This window comes from Hyalella azteca, unplaced genomic scaffold, assembly GCF_000764305.2.
Source record: "Hyalella azteca isolate HAZT.00-mixed unplaced genomic scaffold, Hazt_2.0.2 contig13728, whole genome shotgun sequence".
In the NCBI taxonomy this organism is placed as follows: Eukaryota; Metazoa; Arthropoda; class Malacostraca; order Amphipoda; family Hyalellidae; genus Hyalella; species Hyalella azteca.
Genome location: NW_025943639.1, coordinates 467,652 through 490,854, shown reverse-complemented (window position 1 = coordinate 490,854; position 23,203 = coordinate 467,652). Strand labels below are relative to the sequence as shown.

Below are 23,203 nucleotides of genomic sequence, written 5' to 3'. Positions count from 1 at the left end.
GAGCTTGTTTAATTCATCGGTGATATTGAGACGAAGCTCAGGGTTTTGGATGTATTGAGGTAGACGTTGAATATTCTCGGAGTTTTCGAGTTTCAGATTTTCCATTTCTTGACTGTTAATTTTGATTTGTCTTCGGATGAGTTCTTTTCTATACGTAATGGTTATATTTTCTTCTCTCGCTGCCGGGTCATGAGTTCGAATATTAGTGTAGTTAGGACTACACTAACAATAAAAATTGTATACTAACCAAACTAAACCATATCAAAAACTTCGTTCTAATATAAAACGAACTGACCAGGAAAATATTGAAGATGCGTCGTTTCAAATTTCTCCAAGATCTGTTCAGAACTGATCTGATAATTTCTGGAAACGCACACAAAACACTCGATAATTCTGCCAAACTGTGTGGACGATATATCGAAAACTAATTCACTGCAATATTCTGCTACCAATTGATGCCCATTCCGTTCGCATACCTCGACTATCTTGCTTCCATTGTCCGTCCGGAAAAGCCGTTGGTGGAGCAATTCCATTGTGCTTAAGAATGCTATGGAGTTCTTACAACATCGTTATGATCATCTTGCAAACTTGCTCAGAAAAGTCAGCTTGCAAAGACCTTTTACCTACATGAAAACTTTCAAGAGCGTTTCGAGAAATCGAGGAGCCGTACAATACTAAATATTACGAGAGTTCGTGTCTTTATTTAATCATCGGCAGCTCCTGAAGCTGAACCCACCAGTCACAGGTGAAAAATCTCCCAGTATATGAACTTTGACGAATTTCGAGAACATGGCCCACTGGATTCGACGCGTTCTAAGTATTTCGACAATGCGTCACATAAACGGCCACGAGACCTCAATGAAAACAGAGGGACGTCTGGGCTATAGCGGTTTCACTCCAAGTTGGTCGTGGTCGACAACTTATGGTCACATTTGAGATCAATACTTTCAATCAAGTGAACATGGTCCACACAAAATTTGGTCCACATGGTCCACTTTAGTAATCTGCATATAATTGTTAGAATTTATAACCAAAAAATAAGTGCATCAAAGAGATAACAGAAAATATCCAACTAACGTTGCGTGAGAAGCTTCATGTATCAAGGCATTTTTTCAATTTTGTATCGGCTCCAACAATTCTATGCGTCATCAATTCCATGAAGGTTTTGGACTACAAAGTTCGCTGAACTGCTGAGAAGGTCCGTGCAGACACTGCGAGGCCGCTGGCCCAATGCTGTATATTGGCTGCGTTATCAGGTTGCCAGCAGGACCATAGTTGCATACGAAAATTTGACATTTTTCTCTAAAGGCTGGAGCGTTATTTACGAACTCCACGCACGGGCCGAAAGTAACTTGTCCGCAACCGATTTCGTACGTTGAGGCCCACAGCATCTGGGAGAAGAATGAAGATAATATTACTGATTAAAAGTATTAGAATTTTTTGGCCCCTCCGGATATTGCATGATATCTGTTATCCGAATTAGTCTCTTAAACACCCTTGATGCAGGCATGAAAAATGACGCTCTAAAGTGGTCGCTTGAGCTTAGGTTAAGGCTGTGAGATGCACAATTGCCACTTTAAATTTATCTCCACAGCTGCTACAAGCCAACTTTGAAGATACGAGTGTCTTCTAAAGTCGGTACATCCTCAAGTTTCTGTTGGTTCAAGTCAGTTGCGATGCCATTATCTCCGCTGAACTGACTACTAGTCCGTACACGTCTGCGGGTGCATACTACACTTTGTGCGACTACACAAATATAACGCAGCGCCTATACCCACCTGGGTGTAGTGTCCAATAGTCTGGTTCTGCGAGACGGGAGTGAAAGAGCGGACGATATTTTCGTCGACGTGCGCAACTTCGCTGTACCAACTGTCAATAACGATGCCCCATTCTCTCGCCTGCAAGTCAAAATTAATTAGGGACCAGACATAGGAACTATACATTACCACCTGTTCTCCAGGTTCACAAAAACCACAAAAATTTCGGTCGTTTAGAAAATTCTGTTATGGCGAATATGTGGACAAGGATTCTATGAGAAAATAATCATAGTCTTCGCTACGTAGTTTTCTGTAGGTTTTCGATAATTTTACTTTAATTCACCAGTAAATTAATAACGGTAAAGAAACCAGACAGTAGATAAAAAGCCAGAAATAAACAAAACCGTACGAATGTAATATTAGTTCAATTCAAAGCGCGTCATAATACCGCGTTCATTCTGTTGGAGTGGGAATGACGCGATGACACAGCAAGGAGTTGATGCACGTTCTGACCCGTGAAGGTGTAAGGCCTCGTGATGGGTGCACGACATTCATAACAGTCGCTCAACAGCTGACACTGGAATGCCCACGCCTGCGGAATATTACGGGTTGCTAATCCATGGGTAGCTGAAAAGCACTTGCCCCCAATAGCTGGTCAATAATGGGTCCGCAATCAAGGGCACAATGATAGGGAAACTCGATTCTTATTCTGCAGTTCATCTAATGCTGGGCACGAGAGCGTTCAAGACTTTTAAGTATTATTTACAAACTTTGGACGTTATGTGGACAAAAATTGAAGCTGTTAAAGAAGAAAGCTATGAAAAATGTCACGAGTCCAAACCGGTTACGAAGACCTGGGTACCTCAAGTAGTTACGAATTCATAACCGTTAGCTCGCTAATCTATGGCCGCTTCCAGGCAAAACCCAACGATATTGTACGAGAAATTAGCTGCTGCTACGTGTACGAAGTATGGAAAATGCTGGCCCTTCAAGAGAATTTCTGTTAACTATTGAGAAATGCACTTTACGGAAGCTTTAAAACTGTTCACCTGAGCTATCCTGGCCAACTCCTCATTCCAGGACAACTGGTAGAGGTTTGCTGCCTCGGGCTGAGGTCCGTTCAATCCTCTCGACTCCCACCCTCTCGCAACCTTTGGGGCAAGACCAAAGTTTTTTAGGCACACTTTTTTGCCAAACAAAATGACACGCTACCTTTTTCCAATATTTTTTAATCCGCATACCGAAAAAAATGTACCTGATTTGCATTACGATAGTTCTACAATTCGACAATTATATGAGCCTGTCTACGCCTCGGCATACGTTCATTCCATTTAAACCTCCAATATGACTTCAGTATATAGTACGACGCACCCACCTTCACTCTGTAGGAGTTGTGCGCGGCGACGATTGCCTTCTTGGCCGCGGCAGGAACTCCTGACGCCAGTACAGAGCAGCGCTGGTTGGGCGGCAGGCACATGGAATGGCGGGTGCTGACGCTGGAGTAAGCGTCGCAACCTCCGCCATCTTCCTCCACCGCCACGAGGCCCGCGCGCCTCGAAAAGCCCGAGATGGAAGAGGTCGTGGCAGAGGCATTAGTAGTAGAAGTAGCGGTCGTGGCAGTGGTAGAAGTAGAAGTAGAGGTTGGAGCAGTGGTAGAAGTAGAAGTAGAGGTAGAGGTTGGAGCAGTGGTAGAAGTAGAAGTAGAGGTTGGAGCTGTGGTAGAAGTAGAAGTAGTAGCGGTCGTGGCAGTGGTAGAAGTAGAAGTAGCGGTCGTGGCAGTGGTAGAAGTAGAAGTAGCGGTCGTGGCAGTGGTAGAAGTAGAAGTAGCGGTCGTGGCAGTGGTAGAAGTAGAAGAAGCAGTCGTGGCAGTGGTAGAAGTAGAAGAAGCAGTCGTGGCAGTGGGGGTAACCGTAACCGTAATTATGGACGTGGGAGTGGCAGTCACTGTAACAGTGATCGTGGAGGAAGGAAAGCTCGAAGTCGTAGATGAAGGAGATGCCGTAATGGTAACTGTGGAAGTGGGCACTGGCGAGGCCGTGGCCGTGACTGTAACTGTGGGCAAAGTCGAGGTCGAGGTTGTGGCCGTAGTCCCAGGAGAGGACGTGGTGGAAGTTGGCGAAGGCGAAGCCGTGGCCGTGACCGTGGGAGAGGCCGTGACTGTGACAGTGGTGGTGGGGTCCGGGGTAGCTGGATAGACGAGAAAACCTTCAACATGCCATAAAATTATGTTAATATCGCAACAGTTTATTCAAATGGAATATCTTTTTGTAGCAATGGTGCACCGAGAAATCATAAAAATAACCCTAGTAATTCCCTGAACTTTGATACGAGATAATTGCACTAAATAAATTCAACACAATACCGTAGAACCCAGGGGAAATAGTTTGTTAGAGAAAAGGTGGCAAGGCTTAAGATTACACGTACCTCGACAGAAACAAATCGATTTGACGAAAAGCTCAATCACAGGACGGCCGTCATGAATGTTGCATTGCAGCAGCGCGCACTTAGAAGGTAAATGCTCCACGAATTCGTTCATTTTAACGAACGTGTTGTTGAAGTAGCATCCCTGGTCACGACCAATGTAAAAATTACTTACGATGTTTGAGACTGTCTTGTCGACTAGATTTTCAGCTGCACCTATGACTTTATTCAAAGTAACCAAGGGGAAGGGAATCCGAGGAGTGATGATCGAGCATTGACATCTGTCGAGATTCTCCAGGAAGATGCGGCTAGTGAATCCAATGCCAAATGAGCTCGGGACGACTCGACATACTAATTTCGAGCAAGCGCCTCTGAAGACCTCGATCGTCTGAAAACAAACCACGATTAAATGCTGACCAATATTTACTAATTATAATTTTACAACCCGATTAAATATTTCACCGGGACCGGGTGGATGATATTTAGGTTTGTTTCAAGAAGCTACATTTGATGCTAGAACCATTACACGCGGATGCATCTTGGAATGCTACAACTCGCCTAACTCAGGATAGTGGAAAAATGTGGGCAGTTTGTAGGCTGAGAAATTTAAAAGAACCCTCTACATGCGAAAGGAGACCGATTTTGTCGGCACATTAATTTATACCCGACAGTTTCCTTGCGTAAACAAACTATGTCTACGGATTTTTGTGCGAAATTCGTCCCATAAATATTATCAGTGTTAGTAATCACTGCGGAACCTGAAGATTATGCCGTCGTTATTCGCGACTAGTCGACTTCCATTGACAACACTACATTAATAAAACCAAGTAAGCTTTGCAGAAAACAACCGTATGAGAATAAAAATTTTTGTCCGGCTCTAATTTAACGAGCCCGATGGGCTCAAATTTCTTTTTTCAATAACCCCACCGAAAAAAAAACTCGAGACAATACAGGTGATCGATGCAATACGCTCGGACACTTTGAAATTTTTATGAAGTAACCATTTCAGGAAGATATTTACATTTCAAGCCGTAATGAACACGCTAATGTTGGTTTGACATCTTTAAGTGCATTCCAATAGAACAAAATCTTTGTTCCACAAGCGCTCACTTCGGACGTCTTGACGATTTTGGTACAGAAAATAAGAATCCCCCGTGCATCAGCGCAGCTTTTCACAGCCTTGCGATCCTCTAACGATACAGATGGTCATAATTATTAATCATTCAGACACCTAATTTGCGCAGCCGTCTGTTCAGCCTTACCTGCCCATCTGTGTACAAGTAGTCGTTGTAGATGCATTGTAGGCCCGGATATTCTAGCTGTAGATCAGCATTTGTCGCACCGGCTGTACGATCATGAGAAACTTGAATTTTAGTTTAGAATTTAGTACAAAAGCTACATCAAAGTCATTCTAATTCACTGCCAATTTTTTAAATTAGGCCAATATTCCCTAGTGCTATGAAATAGCAACACTGACAAAAATCTATACGCCACAGATTTGCCATTTTCTCTTACAGGATGGAACTCCTATAAACCATGCGACTTTTAAATTTGAGAATCTGGCGTCTAGCATCCACCTAGAACAGCGTTATCAAGTCATTTGTCTAATTTCAATTTCAAAATTATAGACAGTTTGTTTACAATTTATGCTTCGGTGACGTACATGCAGTTACGGACCACGAACAAAATCCCAAAAATTCAACAAATTCTGGTTTATATCAAACAGATTTTCTAAACCTGAGAGCAGTATGTACCAAACGTTGGCTCGATGGGCAAAATATTTATACAACTTCCAGAAATTTTAAAGATATCTTGGCTCTACTGTGTACACGAATAGGTAGGTACTGCATTCATGAAAATGCGGAAAACGAACGCTTAACCGCTTTTGGATTAAATACGTTATCAGGTACTATACGCCTAGAATAGCTCAAACCTAGTAATTTGAATACTAGGAACTGTCCACATCCAACTATACCACTCGACCTGTAGTTTGCAAGTTTTATTCCGTCTAGCATTAGTAGCAGACTTCAAGAAGAAAAATCTTTATTAAAAGTTTAGTATTTTCATCAAATTCAATTCAAACTGATGACCCATCATCCCCAGTCTGTATTACAGCCTGCGTCGTCCTTGACTAACATCGTCAGTCTCTGACACATCGGACACAAGCTAGCAAGTTGCAGCCTGAAGACTACGATCTATGAACCAATATCGGCAATGTGATTTGCCAATTTCACTCCAACCGCATAGAATAGATCTCGAATTTAGCAATATGCAGGAAGAAATAGCGACCTTTGTGCCTCTTCGAATAACTAATTTATATCACATCTTACAGTAGTGTCTCTTACTAGATCTATTCCCGTAAGTTTCAACTTGTGGCGTTAAGACACGCACTGAAAGCATGTATCAGACTCGATAACCTTTTGAGTTACTCGAAGGGAACGATTTCGGTCGGCGACAAGACACTTTAAATATATGACGCTCTAGAACTTAGAAAGAACACTCACCTGGAGTTAAATTCGACGCTAACCCAAAGAGTGCGATTATAATAAATGTAAAATACATCTTAGTTTCTGGAAAACAATGAACGACAAATTATTCGTCGCCAGAAGTTGATGATCAGCAATTTCACGACTCATTTTTCAATTGAGCAATGAATACTATGAATGGAAGTCATTGAATGCGCCAGGAGCCCAATAAGAAATGAAAAGATTAGATAGTGAATTAAGCTACCCACAACCACTAAAATAGGCTTCCGCTTATTAGCCGCTTCACGTTATTAATGGTATAATAGTGCAAGATAGGTAAGCCTGCATACTTCCACTTCGTCATCTGTTAAATTAAAGTTCATCGTATAAAGACAGTGGTGCAGAGTTGGCGTTGGTTGGCCGGATTTGACCCAAGATGAAGAGCACGCCAATGGAATAAGGAGGACTCGATATGAAGGAGGGGCTATTAGGTTTAGTCAAACTTTGCCAAGGCAGATAGAAATGCACCAGATATCGATGCCGTAAGTAACAATGTTACAGAAAGACAAGCAATAAGTCACGTGAACAGGGCTGTACTGTTCGCAGACTACCCATTACCATAAACGGAGTTTAGATTTATAACTGCAGTCTTTCGCAAATACCTGCTGAAGCTACCCAGTGCCCTTTAGCATGGGAGGGAAATTCCGATTTCCGGCTATAGAGACGGTCACTCATCGCATATAGGAACTGAAAGTGCGAAACTGAGAACCACATACACGGTTTTAATAGGCACCTTCAACTTATCATCCACTAATGATCGCCTTAGAAAATAGTACACCCAAATTACAGGCATCACGTCATAAGCCATTCCGTTGTTACAATTATGGTCGCTGCCAGACGCACCGCTCTCTGATGCTAGCTTACCGCGCCGTCTAAGTATGAAAGCTAAGTTCAGACGCTAGCTACGAAGGTTGCATGGGGGAAGACGGATTAATGTTCTATTCGTTTAGGGTTTATCAAGAGTTGAGCAGAGAGACAAGCAGACTAAAGCAGACTAATTGAAATAGTGCCATGAAATATGCAGGCACCAGTAACAAAAAAAACTGTTCATAAATTGTTTCTGCATTTTTAAGTAAAAAGTGCACATGTTGCAAAAAAATTCTTTTTTTGCACATGGGGCAACCCAGTTACATGTCAGGTAGTGGTTGGTTTATTATTTCCACACCATATCTCATGTCATATGGTTGAGCATTGGTTTCAGGAATGTTTTTAGCTCTCGGTCATCCAATTCATTATAGATAATGTCCTTAGTGAAGCAAGGCATCTGATCTAAACTCAGAATCTTGGTTTGGATTTTGTAAAAGTTATCACTAACGGCGAAACTGAATTTATATCAGGAATTTATACTGCACACATTGACAGATAACCTCTCTACTAGCTCGGGGGAAAAAAACTGGACACTTTTATTTCCAGTCTACTAAGGTTACTAATAACCGTGAGTGTGGTTGAGGATGGCTCAGCAAATTGTCAAAAAATTTCAAAACTGAATTATATTTGAATTATTTGTTAGGTATTTGGGCTCATTTGGAAAATTGTTGGGCAAGTTTAATCTTATTGTCGCATTCTTCAGGAGATTGCATCATTAGCGACATAACTTCCCATTATATAATTAATGACTGGAGGTAGAATTTAGATGATATCTCAGCTGATGTCTTTTTAGCGCATTTTCTCATTTATGGAAAAATGCACAATTGTGCTCGCCAAGTCTGTCTGTCTGTCCGTCCGTCCGTGACTTCACGTTTTCGTCGACGAGAAAATGCGCTCTCTGTCACTCACTGCAGTGAGTACTGAGTTATATTTTTTAGACTTGGCAGTATTAATGGATGATCGAGAAGCCCGCTTTGAGTCGCTTCAAAATGAACAGCACAGGTCCGAAATGTTGTCAAGTACAATTAAGTTGAGAAAAAGAGGTAGGAAAATGAAAATCTTGCATCTGACTTCGTTTATATCGGTAACAAGGCGCATGCTCTCTGCATCGTCTGTATGACTGACCACGATGTATATACACCAAATTTATCCGTGGTACGTGCTTAACGCAGTGTCGTTGCGCATTAATTGTGGAAACTGCACGGCAATACAAAATTCTCTGAAAATAGTTTTACTTTTACGCGAACTTTTGAATTTTGCGAAAGGCGACTATGATAAACTCCGTGAGGCAGTGGATGCAGTGAATATTTCGAACTGTATTAAGGATATGAATGTGGCTGAGTCATGGTCATTTCTCAAGGACACGGTTATGTCTGCAGTTGATGCGTGTATACCTAAAATTAAGCTTAGTGCAGCCAAAAAGACTCAGTGGATGAACACCACAGTTCTAGCTAAGCTGAAAACAAAGAAGGAAGCCTACCAGCGTTATTTACAGACTCGTAGCGATGCTGACTATAACCTATACGCAAGAGCTCGAAATCAAGCTAAAGAAAACTGTCGCACCGCAATAAAAACACTCTAAAAAAATATTGCTAAAAATGCAAAAAAGAACCCGAAAGCCTTCTTTTTATTACCACGTTTTTCTTAGCTCGCTTTCGTGTCTGTGATGATCAAATCTTGCAATCGATATTTCACCAACTTTCCCATTAGCTAGCGCTCTGAAACTTTTAGGGAAGCTCAGCTCCCGATAACAATACAATAATCAATGTAAAATATTTTAACTGAAATACAAAAGACCAAGAGAATGAAAGCAAACAGAGATCAGTATAGCTGCCGAAAAATTATTTTCTACTTTTGAGTCCACATGAAAAACGTGGTCTTTAAAATTTTTTTTATACATTTTATTGTACGCTAGCTCGAAGTGCAAGATGAAGGACGGTATTTCTGATTTGAAAGTAGATCAACGAAAGATATCCTCTGATGAGGGCAAGGCTAACGTTCTTATAATCAGTTTTCAGTAGCGTATTCACTGAAGTGGACTTGAACAGTATTCCAGCTATTGAGGAGCGCCCAGTCGGCTCTAAATTAACAAGTTTTGAAATACAAGAAGAAGAGGTTCTCAAGCGCCTTATCGCTGAAAATCCAAACAAGTCATGTGGACCAGACGGCTTCCACCCCAGATTACTCAAAGAGTTAGCAACTGTCCGGCCCTTTGGCGTAATTTTTTCGAAAAACTTTGAACGAAGGAATCTTGCCGGCTGACTGGAAAAAAGCTCAAGTGACACCGTTATTCAAAAGAGGTGACAAAAGCTGCCCGAGCAACTATCGCCCTGTCAGTTTGACAAGTGTCGTTTGCAAGGTAATGGAATCTGTTGTGAGGGATCGATTGATAGATCATTTGACTGCTAATAATCTCCTATCAGACTGTCAACGTGGCTTTATTGCTGGAAGATCCTGCACCACTAACCTCTTGTCTACTCTGAACGAATGGACCCGCCTGCTGGACGAAAGGAAGCCAGTAGATGCAATGTACCTCGATTTTGCCAAAGCATTTGACAGAGTCCCACATGAGAGGCTGTTGCGTAAATTGCAGTCTTTGGGAATTGACAGCAATGTACTCAAATGGATCAGAGATTTTCTAGTAGGGAGACGACAACGTGTCAGTATTAATGGGTCCTTATCGGACTCCAGTGGCCCAGTGCGCAGCGGCGTGCCACAAGGAAGCGTTCTCGGGCCTGTTTTATTCGTTGCGTTTATAAACGATCTGCCAGAAGCTGTGTCTAGCGTGTGCTCGATGTATGCTGACGACACAAAAATTAATAATACAGTGAAGAATACGTCGCAAAAAGTACAGTTACAAGGTGATCTTGACAGGCTGGTTGACTGGGCTGATAAGTGGCAGCTGCGCTTTAACGTAGACAAATGTAAAGTAATCCACCTTGGCAACAATAATGAACAGCAAGATTACAGCATGAGATGGAGAAGACACGGTTGCAACGAAAGAGTGATGATGTCGAAGTCGACAATGGAAAAAGATTTAGGAGTTAATATCGACAATGAGTTGAAATTTTCTAAGCATATTGAAGGTCAAGTTAATAAAGCCAATAAACGACTTGGACTGATCAGACGCTCTTTCGAGTTCCTATAGATGCAGAAGCGATGAAGCAGTTGTTTGTTGCTGTCGTGCGCCCGAACCTAGAGTTTGGAAATGTCGTGTGGTCACTGAAACTTGAAAAGGACAAAAATTTAATAGAGAGTGTTCAAAGACGTGCAACAAGGATAATTCCGGGCTTGAAAAGCAAGGTCTATGAGGAAAGATTAAAGATTATGAAGCTTCCAAGCCTCCATTATCGACGTCTGCGTGGGGAACTCATTGAAGCATACAAGTATACCCATGGCTCATACAAGGTTCCAGAAGGATTACTAGAATTTGAAACAAGAACCAATACCAGGGGCCACAGCCATAAACTAAAAAAACTGCGTTGTAACACATCCATGCGACAACATTTCTTCTCGCTTCGAGTCACCGACATGTGGAACAGCCTCCCTGATAGTATCGTTGACGCTCCGAGTATGAACGCCTTCAAAAACAGACTAGACGAAGCTATGCAGGAGCATATGTTCAGTCTTAAAATGCCCAGGAAATTACGGACCAGGCAATAAGTCCAGCAGCTATCTCAATCAACCGTCAGTTATGGAAAGATCGGGTTCCAAAGGCCGGATCCCTTGTGAATCATGTCACGAAAAATTCAAGAATCGGCAACAGGCCATGGGCCTATTTCATCAGTGCCGACACTTCTATTCTATTCTTTTCACTTCACTTCATTTCAACTATTGACTGTTTGATGAAGTAGTCCGCTTAAAGATTTTAATATTTTTAAATGTGAAAGCAAATAAATGTTGAAGGATGTACATGAGGAATGATTAATTTGTCTTATTGATTACTTAGTTGTATAGTCATCCCGTTATGTTGAGAGTTATATACCTCCGTATCAACAGACGCAACCTGTTTTCGTGGACATTGCCTCCGACAAAACTCACATTTTATTGAGTTTTTTTTTTCTTTAGATCATTTACCGACATGAGTAGCTGATGGCTATGATACCTGCTGCAATTGCATTGTTACACAATCAAATTACATCGGTCCTTGTTGTGCCTGATGCATTATTCTAATCAAACGAAGTACAAAGCTGGTGCTCTGCTATCTCTCCAGAAGTTCTACTGGCAGAAATCGGGCCAGGAGGTGCTTCTGACACTCCATGTTCTTTCCAAATTAAGAAAAAAATATGAACGGAGATCGCTTTAAGCGTCTGAAATTTTCCAGTACTCTTTCATATGCAGAAATAACAAGTTGATGAGTCGAAGACTGCAAATAAATAGATAGCCGCTGAGTATTAGATTAATGTAAGCTAATGTTTACTGTAGAGCGCGTATTTTCGTCACCGGATCGGATGTATCACGGTATGAACCATTTCCTTAATTAGTGAAATTCTGCAATCTCAATGAGTTATGATCTTTTTTTTTAACACGTTTAATTAATGCATAAAGTATAAACAAGGGTGTTGAAATCGGCCAATTACGGCCTGCCAAAGACTTTTCACAGGAGATATAAAAACTCCATTGAGCAAATATTCTAAAAACTGACGTTGAAGCAATTTAGCAACTAGACTTATAAGGTCATTGTGTGGGATGCTTTTTTCAATTTTGAACATAATACGGCCACTGATGTCCTCGTTTCCACTTAATGTTGAACTTCTCTTCAGTATCTGTGTAGACTTGCTGGGTTCCACAGTCACTCACTGCCTCCTGAACATTCATAAATGTCTTTTAAAGACTCGTGGAAACTGTGCTATCCTTAAAATTTGCAAATCTATACCGACGGATCGCGGAACGCATTCTGCCAGTGGCCTAAATCCGCCGCAGAGAGGGAGATCGGTGCGAGGCCTTTCGACTGCGAGTGCGGTCGATTACGGACGTGTGCCTGTGAACATTGAACAATCGACTAGATAGATTTGTGTCCACCTAGATATTAGCCGAAATCGTATCTCACATATATTTATCAGTATTATAAATAGGTAAGTCACGTGTGAGTGGAGGAGAAGTTGAGCCTCAGAGCTCGAGCTCCTAATTACAATGATGCGGCGCCATAAGCGGCGTAGGGGTGGGGGCGCGTCCATGTCCGACTCAGACGTTGAGGCCGGCCCTACTCCTTTGCCTGCTTCTGTGCCTTTAAAACCTTCATCGCCGGTAGCCAACAATTCCAGTGACAGTAGCATAAACTGCATTCCTGAGACTCCTAACCCTTCATCTTTATTGAGTTGCCCACCAGCGCCAGGTGCCGAGCAGCCTACATCTAATAAAAAATCTGGTTACACTAAGAAAAGTAATTTTGAAGGTTTTGCATGTGATCAACTCTCTTTGACTTCTGACATGTCGGAAGACGAAATCCCACCAACCCCTACCCCGNAGGTGAGTGGGTAACGTAAGTTACGTAACCCCCATGTTAGTAAGTCACGAAAAAAATCGGTTTTCCGATGCCGACCGCCAAAAATGGATTTCAGATTCGTAATCTACACCCCAAAAAACATATAATTAAAAAAAAAAACACCCTTTTTTTGGATGTAGTTAATCTGCAATAATACCGATAGACATTTAATTTCGTCAGTATCGAGAGATAGGAGTGGTGAATAAAAGTTCGAAACTCCTTGACTCAACAGTGAACAACTTCCCAAGGATGCCGTCATGCCGATCTGTCGCCGAAAACGGTCTAAGTAAAGGAGGCAGTGCGTCAATGTCTGATTCAGACGGGGACGCCGGTTCTTCTGCTCTATCGGCTTCTGCGTCTGCGACATCAGCGGTGCGGCCGGTGCCGAGAACTCCTCACAAGCAGCCAAGACGATCTCAGGCTGATCCAAACAGTCCATCATTGCCAGTTGCTGACATGACATATCTCTGACAGACTGACAACTTGACAAGTGACTCAAGTCAAAGTCTCAAACTTAACATTCCGGAAACCTATAGGCCCTAACTCAGCAGCATTAACTGACCATTTGGCTTTGCCTGACTTGGTCCTGGAGGATGCAGTGGGAGTGGAGGCTATGTCTGGTGATAACTGACCCCTGCTATAAGTAATTTTGAAGGATTTAGTTCTAACTGCTTAAATGGCCTTAGTCGGCTGACTCGGCTCCCAAATGACTCAGATGTATCTGAGGGTGACTGGGTGAGAGCCTGCTGACTCCTGCCCAGAGAACTGCAGGCACCAAGACTACAAGACTAACGCTAACCTTCGAAACCTGGTTGAGCCCACCCGGGAGTCAGAGCCTGCTGCTTCAAGCTCGTTTGGGAAGGTTATTATCATTGAGCCAGTTGCTGGTGCCCACCCAGTTGATAAATTCTTCTCAAATGATCTGACTCTGAGTAAGGCCCTGGCCAACTCACCTTTGGCTTTTGGCAGAGCAAGCATTAAAAACATCTGCCTTTAGGGCCGCAACTAGAGGTTTCCCGCCATTTCTGAAACCGCGAGATTTCCGTCAGATGAATTACCTCCTATCCAAATGTTAACAAAAGTGCGATATCGAGCCGCGAGATTCCAAATGTATTGAAAATTCGTCATGTTGAAGCCGCGAGATTTCAGAAACAAATAGAAAAATTCCAATCCTGTGGCAGAGCAGGCATTGCCGGATTCAGCAAAAATCTTGGCCGAAAAATTCTCGTAGTTACCTTTGAGAGGGATCTTGGCACTGAGATGGCCTCTTTGTTAGAGATCAATCAGCTTGCATCTTGGAACATAAAGTGTCGTCTTCCTGCCAGTTATTGTAAGATCTGTTGGAGTCATTGGCCCACTTGGCAAGGATGTTTCAAATGAAGACCTGTTTGAGGCTCTTGTTCTGGCAGGGCATAGCAATACCACTGCAGAAAGAATTCAAAAAGGAAAAGATAAACTAAATACATCAATGTTCAAGATCACTTTCAACACAAGTACACTGCCAGTGACTGCCGGCCTTTCTTCACCTTGGGTATCGGCGCTTCCAAGTAAGCCCCTACATTGCCAAGCCCTGGCAGTGTTTCAAATGTCAAAGATTTCACTACAATGCCATTAGTTGCAAAAATGCACCACGCTGTGTTGCATGCAGTGCTGCCCACAATGTGAAGGACTGTTTGGCACAAGCCACAAGGCAGCCCTCTCTGTTGCAACTGTGGCGGCAGCTGGCAAGCGCACTGCTAACTATGGGGGATGTAAACTCATGAAGGCCCAAGCAGTGGAAAGAACCAGGGTTAAGCAAAGGGTCTCCTATCAGGATGCCCTGAGGATGGTAAAGCAGCCATCCCAAAAAAATGACTGCCATCTCAACAATGGAACAAGTTCTGGTGAAAATTTTTCTCAGTCTCCTCTATCTTCTACTCCTACTGCTGAAATGAGAACCTGGGCCCAAAAAGTTAAGCCTAGACATCCCCAGGCTGCCCACACTGTGACCACTTAGCAGAGTTATTATTCCAAAATCTCACTTTTCACACTTTTTTCAGCAATTTTTAGAGGTACTGGTAGTATATGTATTATTTCTTGACTTGCTTTTTGCTACATAGATTAATAGATAGTAAAAATGTTGAACTTTACACCAATATTTTTAGTTTTGCAAAATTTTGATTAGTTTAGCTGCTACAACATTTCTACAAATTTGGGACAACGGTCCTGATTACCCTGCCCGTTCCTTATTACCTCATTTGATGGCATATATATCTGTGCCTGGTAGGTGAGCTGCCTTGTTGCTCATTATTATTATTATTTTACAAAGCATTTATCATGGCATCTGGGTCAAACAAAATATGAGTGCATGTTACACGTTGGTTCGATAGCAAGCAAAAAATAAATAATGTCAATAGACATTTTTTGAGGCAGCAGGATTGTCAGACCAGCTTAGGCAGGACAAATTTTACTCTCCAATTTTTATTCCAAGCAAAAATACTCCCACATCTAAATTTGACATTAGCCATGAAGCTGATCTGCTGTCTGCTATGCCACCATAGTTTGAATGCTCTGTGCACTTTAATCCTCTTTTGACAAGTAACAGCATGGCAAGTAGAATTAAGTAGCTAGGCCTGCACCTACAATGTTGTTGTTGGCTTTATTTAGCAACAAAAAGATATTGCAGGATGCATACGGTATGCTTAACATTTAGCCAAACAGAGGTATCAGTTTAAATTTATTTTTCTACTCTTTATCTACAGAAATTCAATGATAAAATTATGTTGATTTCCAAAACTTTAATGATCTTCAAGCATTCCTGCTGGACAAACAAATTATTCCTAACAATATTACCATCTAATTATGGCAGCACCAACAGCAGTGCCTTCTGTGCCAGATACTCCTCTAATTTTTCAACTAAGGTATGTTTGTCTCATTGTTCCACCTTTCCTACTCATTTATTGTAAGAGAATAACAGCTTGCCTTTTATTTAGGCTCAATGTTTAATTATAGGGTTCAAAAATTGATAAAAGGAGCCAATTAGGGCTTTTTGAAATGTATTAAACTGAAGTCAACGTTAGGTTTCAAGTAAAGGATGCTGTCATTATTCCATGAGATAGTGCAAATTTTATATCTTGAACAGAAGGGCTCCAGACTGACTTGCCCATTCTAAAATATTAGCTCATTCAGTGGAGGTACAAAATGAGTCTGGCTTAAACTTTTCTAATCTAATAAGTTAAGTCACCATATCTTATCCCTCATGAATTTAACCCTGAATTCTTTGTGGTGAATTTTTTTGGGGCAGTTTCACAACTTCAAACAATGGCTCACTTGGAGTATAGTTAACTTTGAGTGAATTGGATGAGGAGGGTTAGGACAATGGTGTTCTTTGCATAGAAAACGAATCATTTTCTTTGCATAGAAAATAAATGATAGAAAATTAAGTTACAGAATAACTTAATTCAGTAATGCATGCATACCTATACACTCACTGTGAAGAACACTAATGAATTAAATAAACATTTTGTACAGGCTGAGAGATGGACAAGACCTGAGAAGTCCATGCTTTGTTATGCCACCTCCCTGGCAGCGGATGGAGTGCGGACCACTGAGCTCACTGAAGTGGCAGTGCCTGTTATTGCTAGACCTTCAGATGTGTTGGTGGAGGTGCAGGCGGCGTCTATCAATGCTCTCGATGTCCTCATGATGCGTAAGTTAACCTTGTCAATAAATGAAAACATTGATAACCTTTGATGTGCAATGTCAGCTGATATTTGTCAATCTATACCTATTTCTGTTTTTATAAGTAATGAAAAATTCCTTTAATCAGGACTTCAATTCTTGAAAATTTTTACAATCAAACAACCATTATCTTAGGGTTCCACTGGTCAAACTTGCCACTGTATATTCTTGAAAATAAAATTGATGAATGTATTCAAGAAGCGGCTAATGCCTAAAACAGGGAACACAAGTCAAGTAACATGCTAATTGTGTTTATTTTACACAGGTGGATATGGTCACAAGTTGCTATCCTTCATGAAAAACATGAGCAGCTTCAGTCCTAACTGCTATGCCAAAGCAGACACAAGTCAAGAGCTCCCATTGATTGGTATGTTGCACACCTCTATTTTATGACAACTAGTGTAGGTATTGATGGTATGTTGCACACCTCTATTTTATAGCAACTAGTGTAGATATTTGCCCCAATTACAGTAATTATGGGATGATACCAGAGAGATTTGTCAGTTTATAAATGCAAAGTTTAAATTTTGGGCATTAGTTTAAGTTATATAAATTTAAAAACTTTTATACAATAACCACAGATAAATAAGACCTACTAGCTGATGGAGCTTACTTGTACTAATATTAAAAAAAGCATAAGTAGACATTAAAATTTCATAACATTTTGCCCATTCAGCTCTTCTCTTCTCTTCAAGAAATGTTGTCTTATCCTTAATATCTTGATTGTCTTAGATCTGAGTATATAACCAGTGATTTAATTCCTTTCGAATTTTATGTTGTTGAATAATTATCAATGTTTAACTCCATTTGATTCATGTGTTGAAATCAGATAATCATATTCCCTGTTTATGTAGTGGGTCGTGACTTCTGTGGCATGGTGGCTGGATCAGAGTATATAACTATTGATATAATTCCATTTTAATTTTATGTTGTTGAATAATTAATGTTTAACTCCATTTGATTTATGTGTGAAATTAGGTCATCATATTCCCTGTTTATGTAGTGGGCCGTGACTTCTGTGGCGTGGTGGCCGGCCTGGGCGGTGGAGTGCAGGGGTTGCAGCTCGGCCAGCGGGTCATGGGTGTTGTGGAGCCCATGCATCCAGGCTGCCATGCTCAATATGTGCTTGTGGACCAAAATAATGTGAGAGCTTAAACATGGCTCACATCATGTGAGGGCTCACAGTGTGTCAGCCTTAGTTCAGTTCCTTAGTGATAAAGTTTGTGTCAGCCTTGTGATATATTTTGTGTCAGCCTTATGATATAGTTTGTGTCAGCCTTATGATAGGTATAGTTTGTGTCAGCCTTATGATATAGTTTGTGTCAGCCTTATGATATAGTTTGTGTCAGCCTTATGATAAGTGCTGACTGTGTGGCATGAAGCCAGGTGGTGCCAGCACCCAGCCACCTGAGTGCCCCGGAGGTGGCTGCGGTGCCCTACTGCGCCCTGACCGCCTACAGCGCCGCCGGCCGCCACTGCTCCACCAGCGGCCCCAGGGGGCGGGTGCTCGTCGCTGGAGCCTCAGGAGGAGTTGGGCTGCTGCTTGTACAAATGTTACGCGCCTGGGGCGCCCATGTGAGATTTTATTGCTTGTCTGTGTATTACCGTAATTTAGCTTATTATGTTCATTTCATACCCATATTTATTGCTTGTCTGTCCATTTATTTAGTTTATTATGTTCATTTCCAACCCATATATGTACCAAATATGCATATAATATTAATTTTTTTAATTGAGGTTATATTTAATAATGTGCCAAAGTGAGATTTTATTGCTTGTCTGTCTATTCATTTAGCTTATTATGTTCATTTAAAACCCATTTATGTACCAAATATGCATATCATAATAGTTTTTCATACTTGATATTATATTTACTAATGTGCTAGAAGTACCAAATTTGGTTATGCCCCTCATTCAGTACCATTTTTGTATTAAATTGTCATGAACCACATAGAACAATTCAGTTACGTTTGTGTTTGCGTTTGCAGGTGGCAGGAGTTTGCAGCGCTGACGCCTTCGACTTGTTGACCTCGCTTGGCATCACCGAACTGTACGACTACAGTGACCCTCACGCTCTGAGGGAACTGTTTGCTGACAAGAGGTGAGGGGTAGTTGTTGGGCTGACAAGAGGTGAGGGTAGTTGTTGGGCTGACAAGAGGTGAGGGGTAGGTCTTGGGCTGACAAGAGGTGAGGGGTAGTTGTTGAGCTGACAAGAGGTGAGGGGTAGTTGTTGGGCTGACAAGAGGTGAGGGGTAGGTCTTGGGCTGACAAGAGGTGAGGGGTAGTTGTTGAGCTGACAAGAGGTGAGGGTTAGGTCTTGGGCTGACAAGAGGTGAAGGCAGTTCTTGGGCTGACAAGAGGTGAAGGCAGTTCTTGGGCTGACAAGAGGTGAGAGGTAGGTCTTGAGTTGACAAGAGGTGAGGGTTAGGTCTTGGGCTGACAAGAGGTGAGGGCTGTGCTTGGCGCGACAAGGATTACTGTTCAAATATGCTTTGCCTTGTATAACCATTACAATGAAATCCTATGTTAATGGTTTGGTCCAAACAAATTAGAATTCATGTGTAAAATATTCACCGTTATTGGGATTACGACCTACATGAACTGCACCACTTCTTTTATTACATCAGTCAGTGACAACCACAGGCAACATGTGAAGGTTTGACGGAAAACTTATATGATAAATTTTACATCCATTGGGTAATCTGAATGGAAAATAATTATTCATGCTATTGTTGAAACTCTTTCACGCTGGTCAGCCTTGTCCCTGAAAACTGATTCGCTACTGTCAGTGCTTTTCGACATACATTTGAAGGTTCGACAGGAAAATTGTATAACTAATTTTACATTCATTGGGTAATCTAAAGTGAAAATAATTATTCATGCTGGTGTTGAAACTCTTTCACGCCTTATCCCTGAAAACGGATTCTCTATGTTCATTCTTTGACAATAATGTTGCGCCGACGTGTGACTGGTTTTGTGTGTCAGCTTCGACCTGGTGGTGGACGGGTCAGGCCCTCGTTGACCCACATCACTGGTCCCTCATTGACCCACATCACCGGTCCCTCATTGACCCGCATCACTGGTCCCTCATTGACCCACATCACTGGTCCCTCATTGACCCGCATCACTGGTCCCTCATTGACCCACATCACTGGTCCCTCATTGACCCACATCTCTGGTCCCTCATTGACCCACATCTCTGGTCCCTCATTGACCCACATCTCTGGTCCCTCATTGACCCACATCTCTGGTCCCTCATTGACCCACATCACTGGTCCCTCATTGACCCGCATCACTGGTCCCTCATTGACCCACATGTTTTTATGTGTGTCAGCTTCGACCTGGTGGTGGACGGGTCAGGCTGCGCTGACCTGCCCTACGTCGACGCCCTGAAGCGCCACGCGGGCGCCGTGTACGTGACGCTCACGCTGCCCCTCCTGCCCGACGTCGACCGCCACGGCGTCGTCCTCGGTGCCGCAAAGGTTATAATTTTAACCTAAATTATATTTTAATTTTAAATATCGTATAAACCTCGGGGCGGTTAAAATGACCAACTCAGCACCGTCAGTGCGAGAACCTTTGCGTCGTCAGGGTGAGCGCATTATATTGCTCCAATCTTCTCTCACAGTATCTATCGAATAATTTTACTGATTTGATCAATTGACTGTTCTCTGAAACGGTAATTCTACTCTGGTGTACTTTCATAAGACCGACTGTCAAATGTAAGCAATTCGTTTACACGGAAGAATGTTTGTGCAGATCCTACACGAAGCATGAACTCTTCTTTATTTCAGAGTGGATTTAATTTGCTGGCTAAGAATCGAGAGAGCGCCAGGGAAGGACGGATTGTAAAGTGGGGCCTCTTCCGCAGCAGTCGCTCCGCCCTCCAGCACGTTGCCGACATGTTGCAAAACAAGCAAGTAAGCACAAGCACTTCTATCTATTGCTCCTACTAATTTTTAGGTGCTCGTACGAAGATGTAAGATGTCTACCGCGACATTCCGTGATCGTAGTGGATATAAATTTTATTATTAATTACAATTCTTTGTACAATAAAGCAGGAACACTTTTCTTTTCATGACATTACGTGAATTATCTGTCTATTGGTGGTGGTAATTACCAGTGTTCGTATGAAGAATATATGGCAGGTTGTAAACTTTGACATTCCAAATCTAAACTTGTACCTAATAAATAAAAATACGATAAATACAAATACGAAGATAAACTGTGACCTCATCTGTAAATGGCTGCCAAATTGTGTGCATCAAGAATTCCTTATATGTTGACCACCTTTTGTTTTGAATATTTACTCAATATTTCAGAATATTTTCAATTATATTTTGCCGCGTTATAGACCATCATTGCAATAACAGTCAATCCATTCATTTATTTCTTCCGCGTGGGGAAATTGTATTATTTCGTAACAATTATTATATAATTGTTCAGTAATAATTGACTACATCAAGTATTAACGAACCAAGTTGTACACATAATTCATTGATGTATAAGATATAATTTTTCCGTGGTCGTTTTTTAAAAACTTGCCTAAGTGAACGTAGCGGCCGATTTCCTCATCTATGATTGGTGGGTTTAACATGAACAACCGCCAATGATTGGCTGACGGAGTTACTATTTTTGATAACATGGCCCAGGGCTCCGGCGATACAAACAATGACCTTGATGCATCTGTTTCAGCTGACGCCAGTTCTGGACAAGGTCTTCCCATGGGGGGAGGCTAAGGAGGCCTACAAACACATGGAGGGAGGCAGACATCGCGGCAAAACTGTCATCCACTTGACCAACGACTAGAAGACGTGCTAGACGACTAGAAGACTTGTTAGACGGCTAGAAGACTTGTTAGACGACTAGAAGACTTGCTAGACGACTAGAAGACTTGCTAGACGACTAGAAGACTTGCTAGACGACTAGAAGACTTGCTAGACGACTAGAAGACTTGCTAGACGACTAGAAGACTTGCTAGACGACTAGAAGACTTGCTAGACGACTAGAAGACTTGCTAGACGACTAGAAGACTTGCTAGACGACTAGAAGACTTGCTAGACGACTAGAAGACTTGCTAGACGACTAGAAGACTTGCTAGACGACTAGAAGACTTGCTAGACGACTAGAAGACTTGCTAGACGACTAGAAGACTTGCTAGACGACTAGAAGACTTGCTAGACGACTAGAAGACTTGCTAGACGACTAGAAGACTTGCTAGACGACTAGAAGACTTGCTAGACGACTAGAAGACTTGCTAGACGACTAGAAGACTTGCTAGACGACTAGAAGACTTGCTAGACGACTAGAAGACTTGCTAGACGACTAGAAGACTTGCTAGACGACTAGAAGACTTGCTAGACGACTAGAAGACTTGCTAGACGACTAGAAGACTTGCTAGACGACTAGAAGACTTGCTAGACGACTAGAAGACTTGCTAGACGACTAGAAGACTTGCTAGACGACTAGAAGACTTGCTAGACGACTAGAAGACTTGCTAGACGACTAGAAGACTTGCTAGACGACTAGAAGACTTGCTAGACGACTAGAAGACTTGCTAGACGACTAGAAGACTTGCTAGACGACTAGAAGACTTGCTAGACGACTAGAAGACTTGCTAGACGACTAGAAGACTTGCTAGACGACTAGAAGACTTGCTAGACGACTAGAAGACTTGCTAGACGACTAGAAGACTTGCTAGACGACTAAAAGGCTTGCTAGACGACTAAAAGACCTGTTGAGCGACTTGAAAAATCTAGTCGAACGGTTTTTGCTGGCTAGCTTGATTACTGAATACTGATTAACTTAATTGCATGGTTTATGAGTGACGAAGTTCATTAGTTTTTAGGTTACAGGTATTTGGAAGCAACTGATGTTCATTGGAGCTAGGAAGCCTGGTGGATGTGACTGTTGATAGCTGTAGTCAGGTGGATGTGACTGTAGATTAGTTGATAGCTGTTGTCTGGTGGATGTGACTGTTGATTAGTTGATAGCTGTTGTCAGGTGGATGTGATTGATTAGTTTATAACTGTACGTAGTTTGTGTCGCTTACGGTGGGTGACATTTTTTTATTCCCATGAGAGGAGACGTTGACCCAAGTGCATCCCAGAGCCAATCTAACCTCAAATATATTCGTATCAGTTCCATGACAATCATTTTATTATACCCGTTCAAATCAATTTAAACTGGGCTGTGTGTCTCCTTTATTTATTTACGTCAATCCCTAGCGCACAAGCAAAAATCAGTCGTAACCCTAGCAATCAAACATTAAATTCTGCCTGTTTACAGCACTTCCCTATTTATGCCGAAAAGCTCTTGGTTTGTAGGTACTTTCATTGCTGAGATAATGTCCATGCGTGCCTATTTTAAATTGCATCTTCACTGTAGTACGACGTCCAAACTGAAGAAAAATTTCTCTACACTGAGGC

At 41.9% G+C, this 23,203-nt stretch overlaps 3 protein-coding genes across 3 annotated transcripts; 2 read left to right on the top strand and 1 right to left on the bottom strand.

The window, feature by feature from the left end:
- Window positions 1-1,060: 1,060 nt before the first annotated feature.
- Window positions 1,061-6,787, bottom strand: LOC108670361. Its single transcript, XM_018157829.2, has 9 exons — window positions 6,683-6,787; window positions 5,441-5,523; window positions 4,182-4,566; window positions 3,585-3,944; window positions 3,133-3,425; window positions 2,807-2,908; window positions 2,206-2,349; window positions 1,779-1,898; window positions 1,061-1,391 (listed from the first exon to the last, which is right to left on the bottom strand). The coding sequence occupies exons 1-9, from the start codon at window positions 6,738-6,740 to the stop codon at window positions 1,149-1,151; spliced, it is 1,788 nt and encodes a 595-aa protein (XP_018013318.1). The 5' UTR covers window positions 6,741-6,787; the 3' UTR covers window positions 1,061-1,148.
- Window positions 6,788-12,706: 5,919 nt separating this feature from the next.
- On the top strand, window positions 12,707-13,526 carry LOC108670344. The gene is made up of 2 exons (XM_018157809.1): window positions 12,707-13,039; window positions 13,236-13,526. Exons 1-2 carry the CDS (start codon window positions 12,707-12,709, stop codon window positions 13,524-13,526), a joined length of 624 nt encoding a protein of 207 aa, XP_018013298.1.
- Window positions 13,527-15,469: 1,943 nt separating this feature from the next.
- Window positions 15,470-22,921, top strand: LOC108670365 (reticulon-4-interacting protein 1, mitochondrial). The gene is made up of 9 exons (XM_018157836.2): window positions 15,470-15,955; window positions 16,566-16,743; window positions 17,041-17,142; window positions 17,779-17,918; window positions 18,162-18,350; window positions 18,764-18,876; window positions 20,110-20,257; window positions 20,570-20,695; window positions 21,471-22,921. Exons 1-9 carry the CDS (start codon window positions 15,815-15,817, stop codon window positions 21,582-21,584), a joined length of 1,251 nt encoding a protein of 416 aa, XP_018013325.1. The 5' UTR covers window positions 15,470-15,814; the 3' UTR covers window positions 21,585-22,921.
- The last annotated feature ends 282 nt before the right edge of the window (window positions 22,922-23,203 follow it).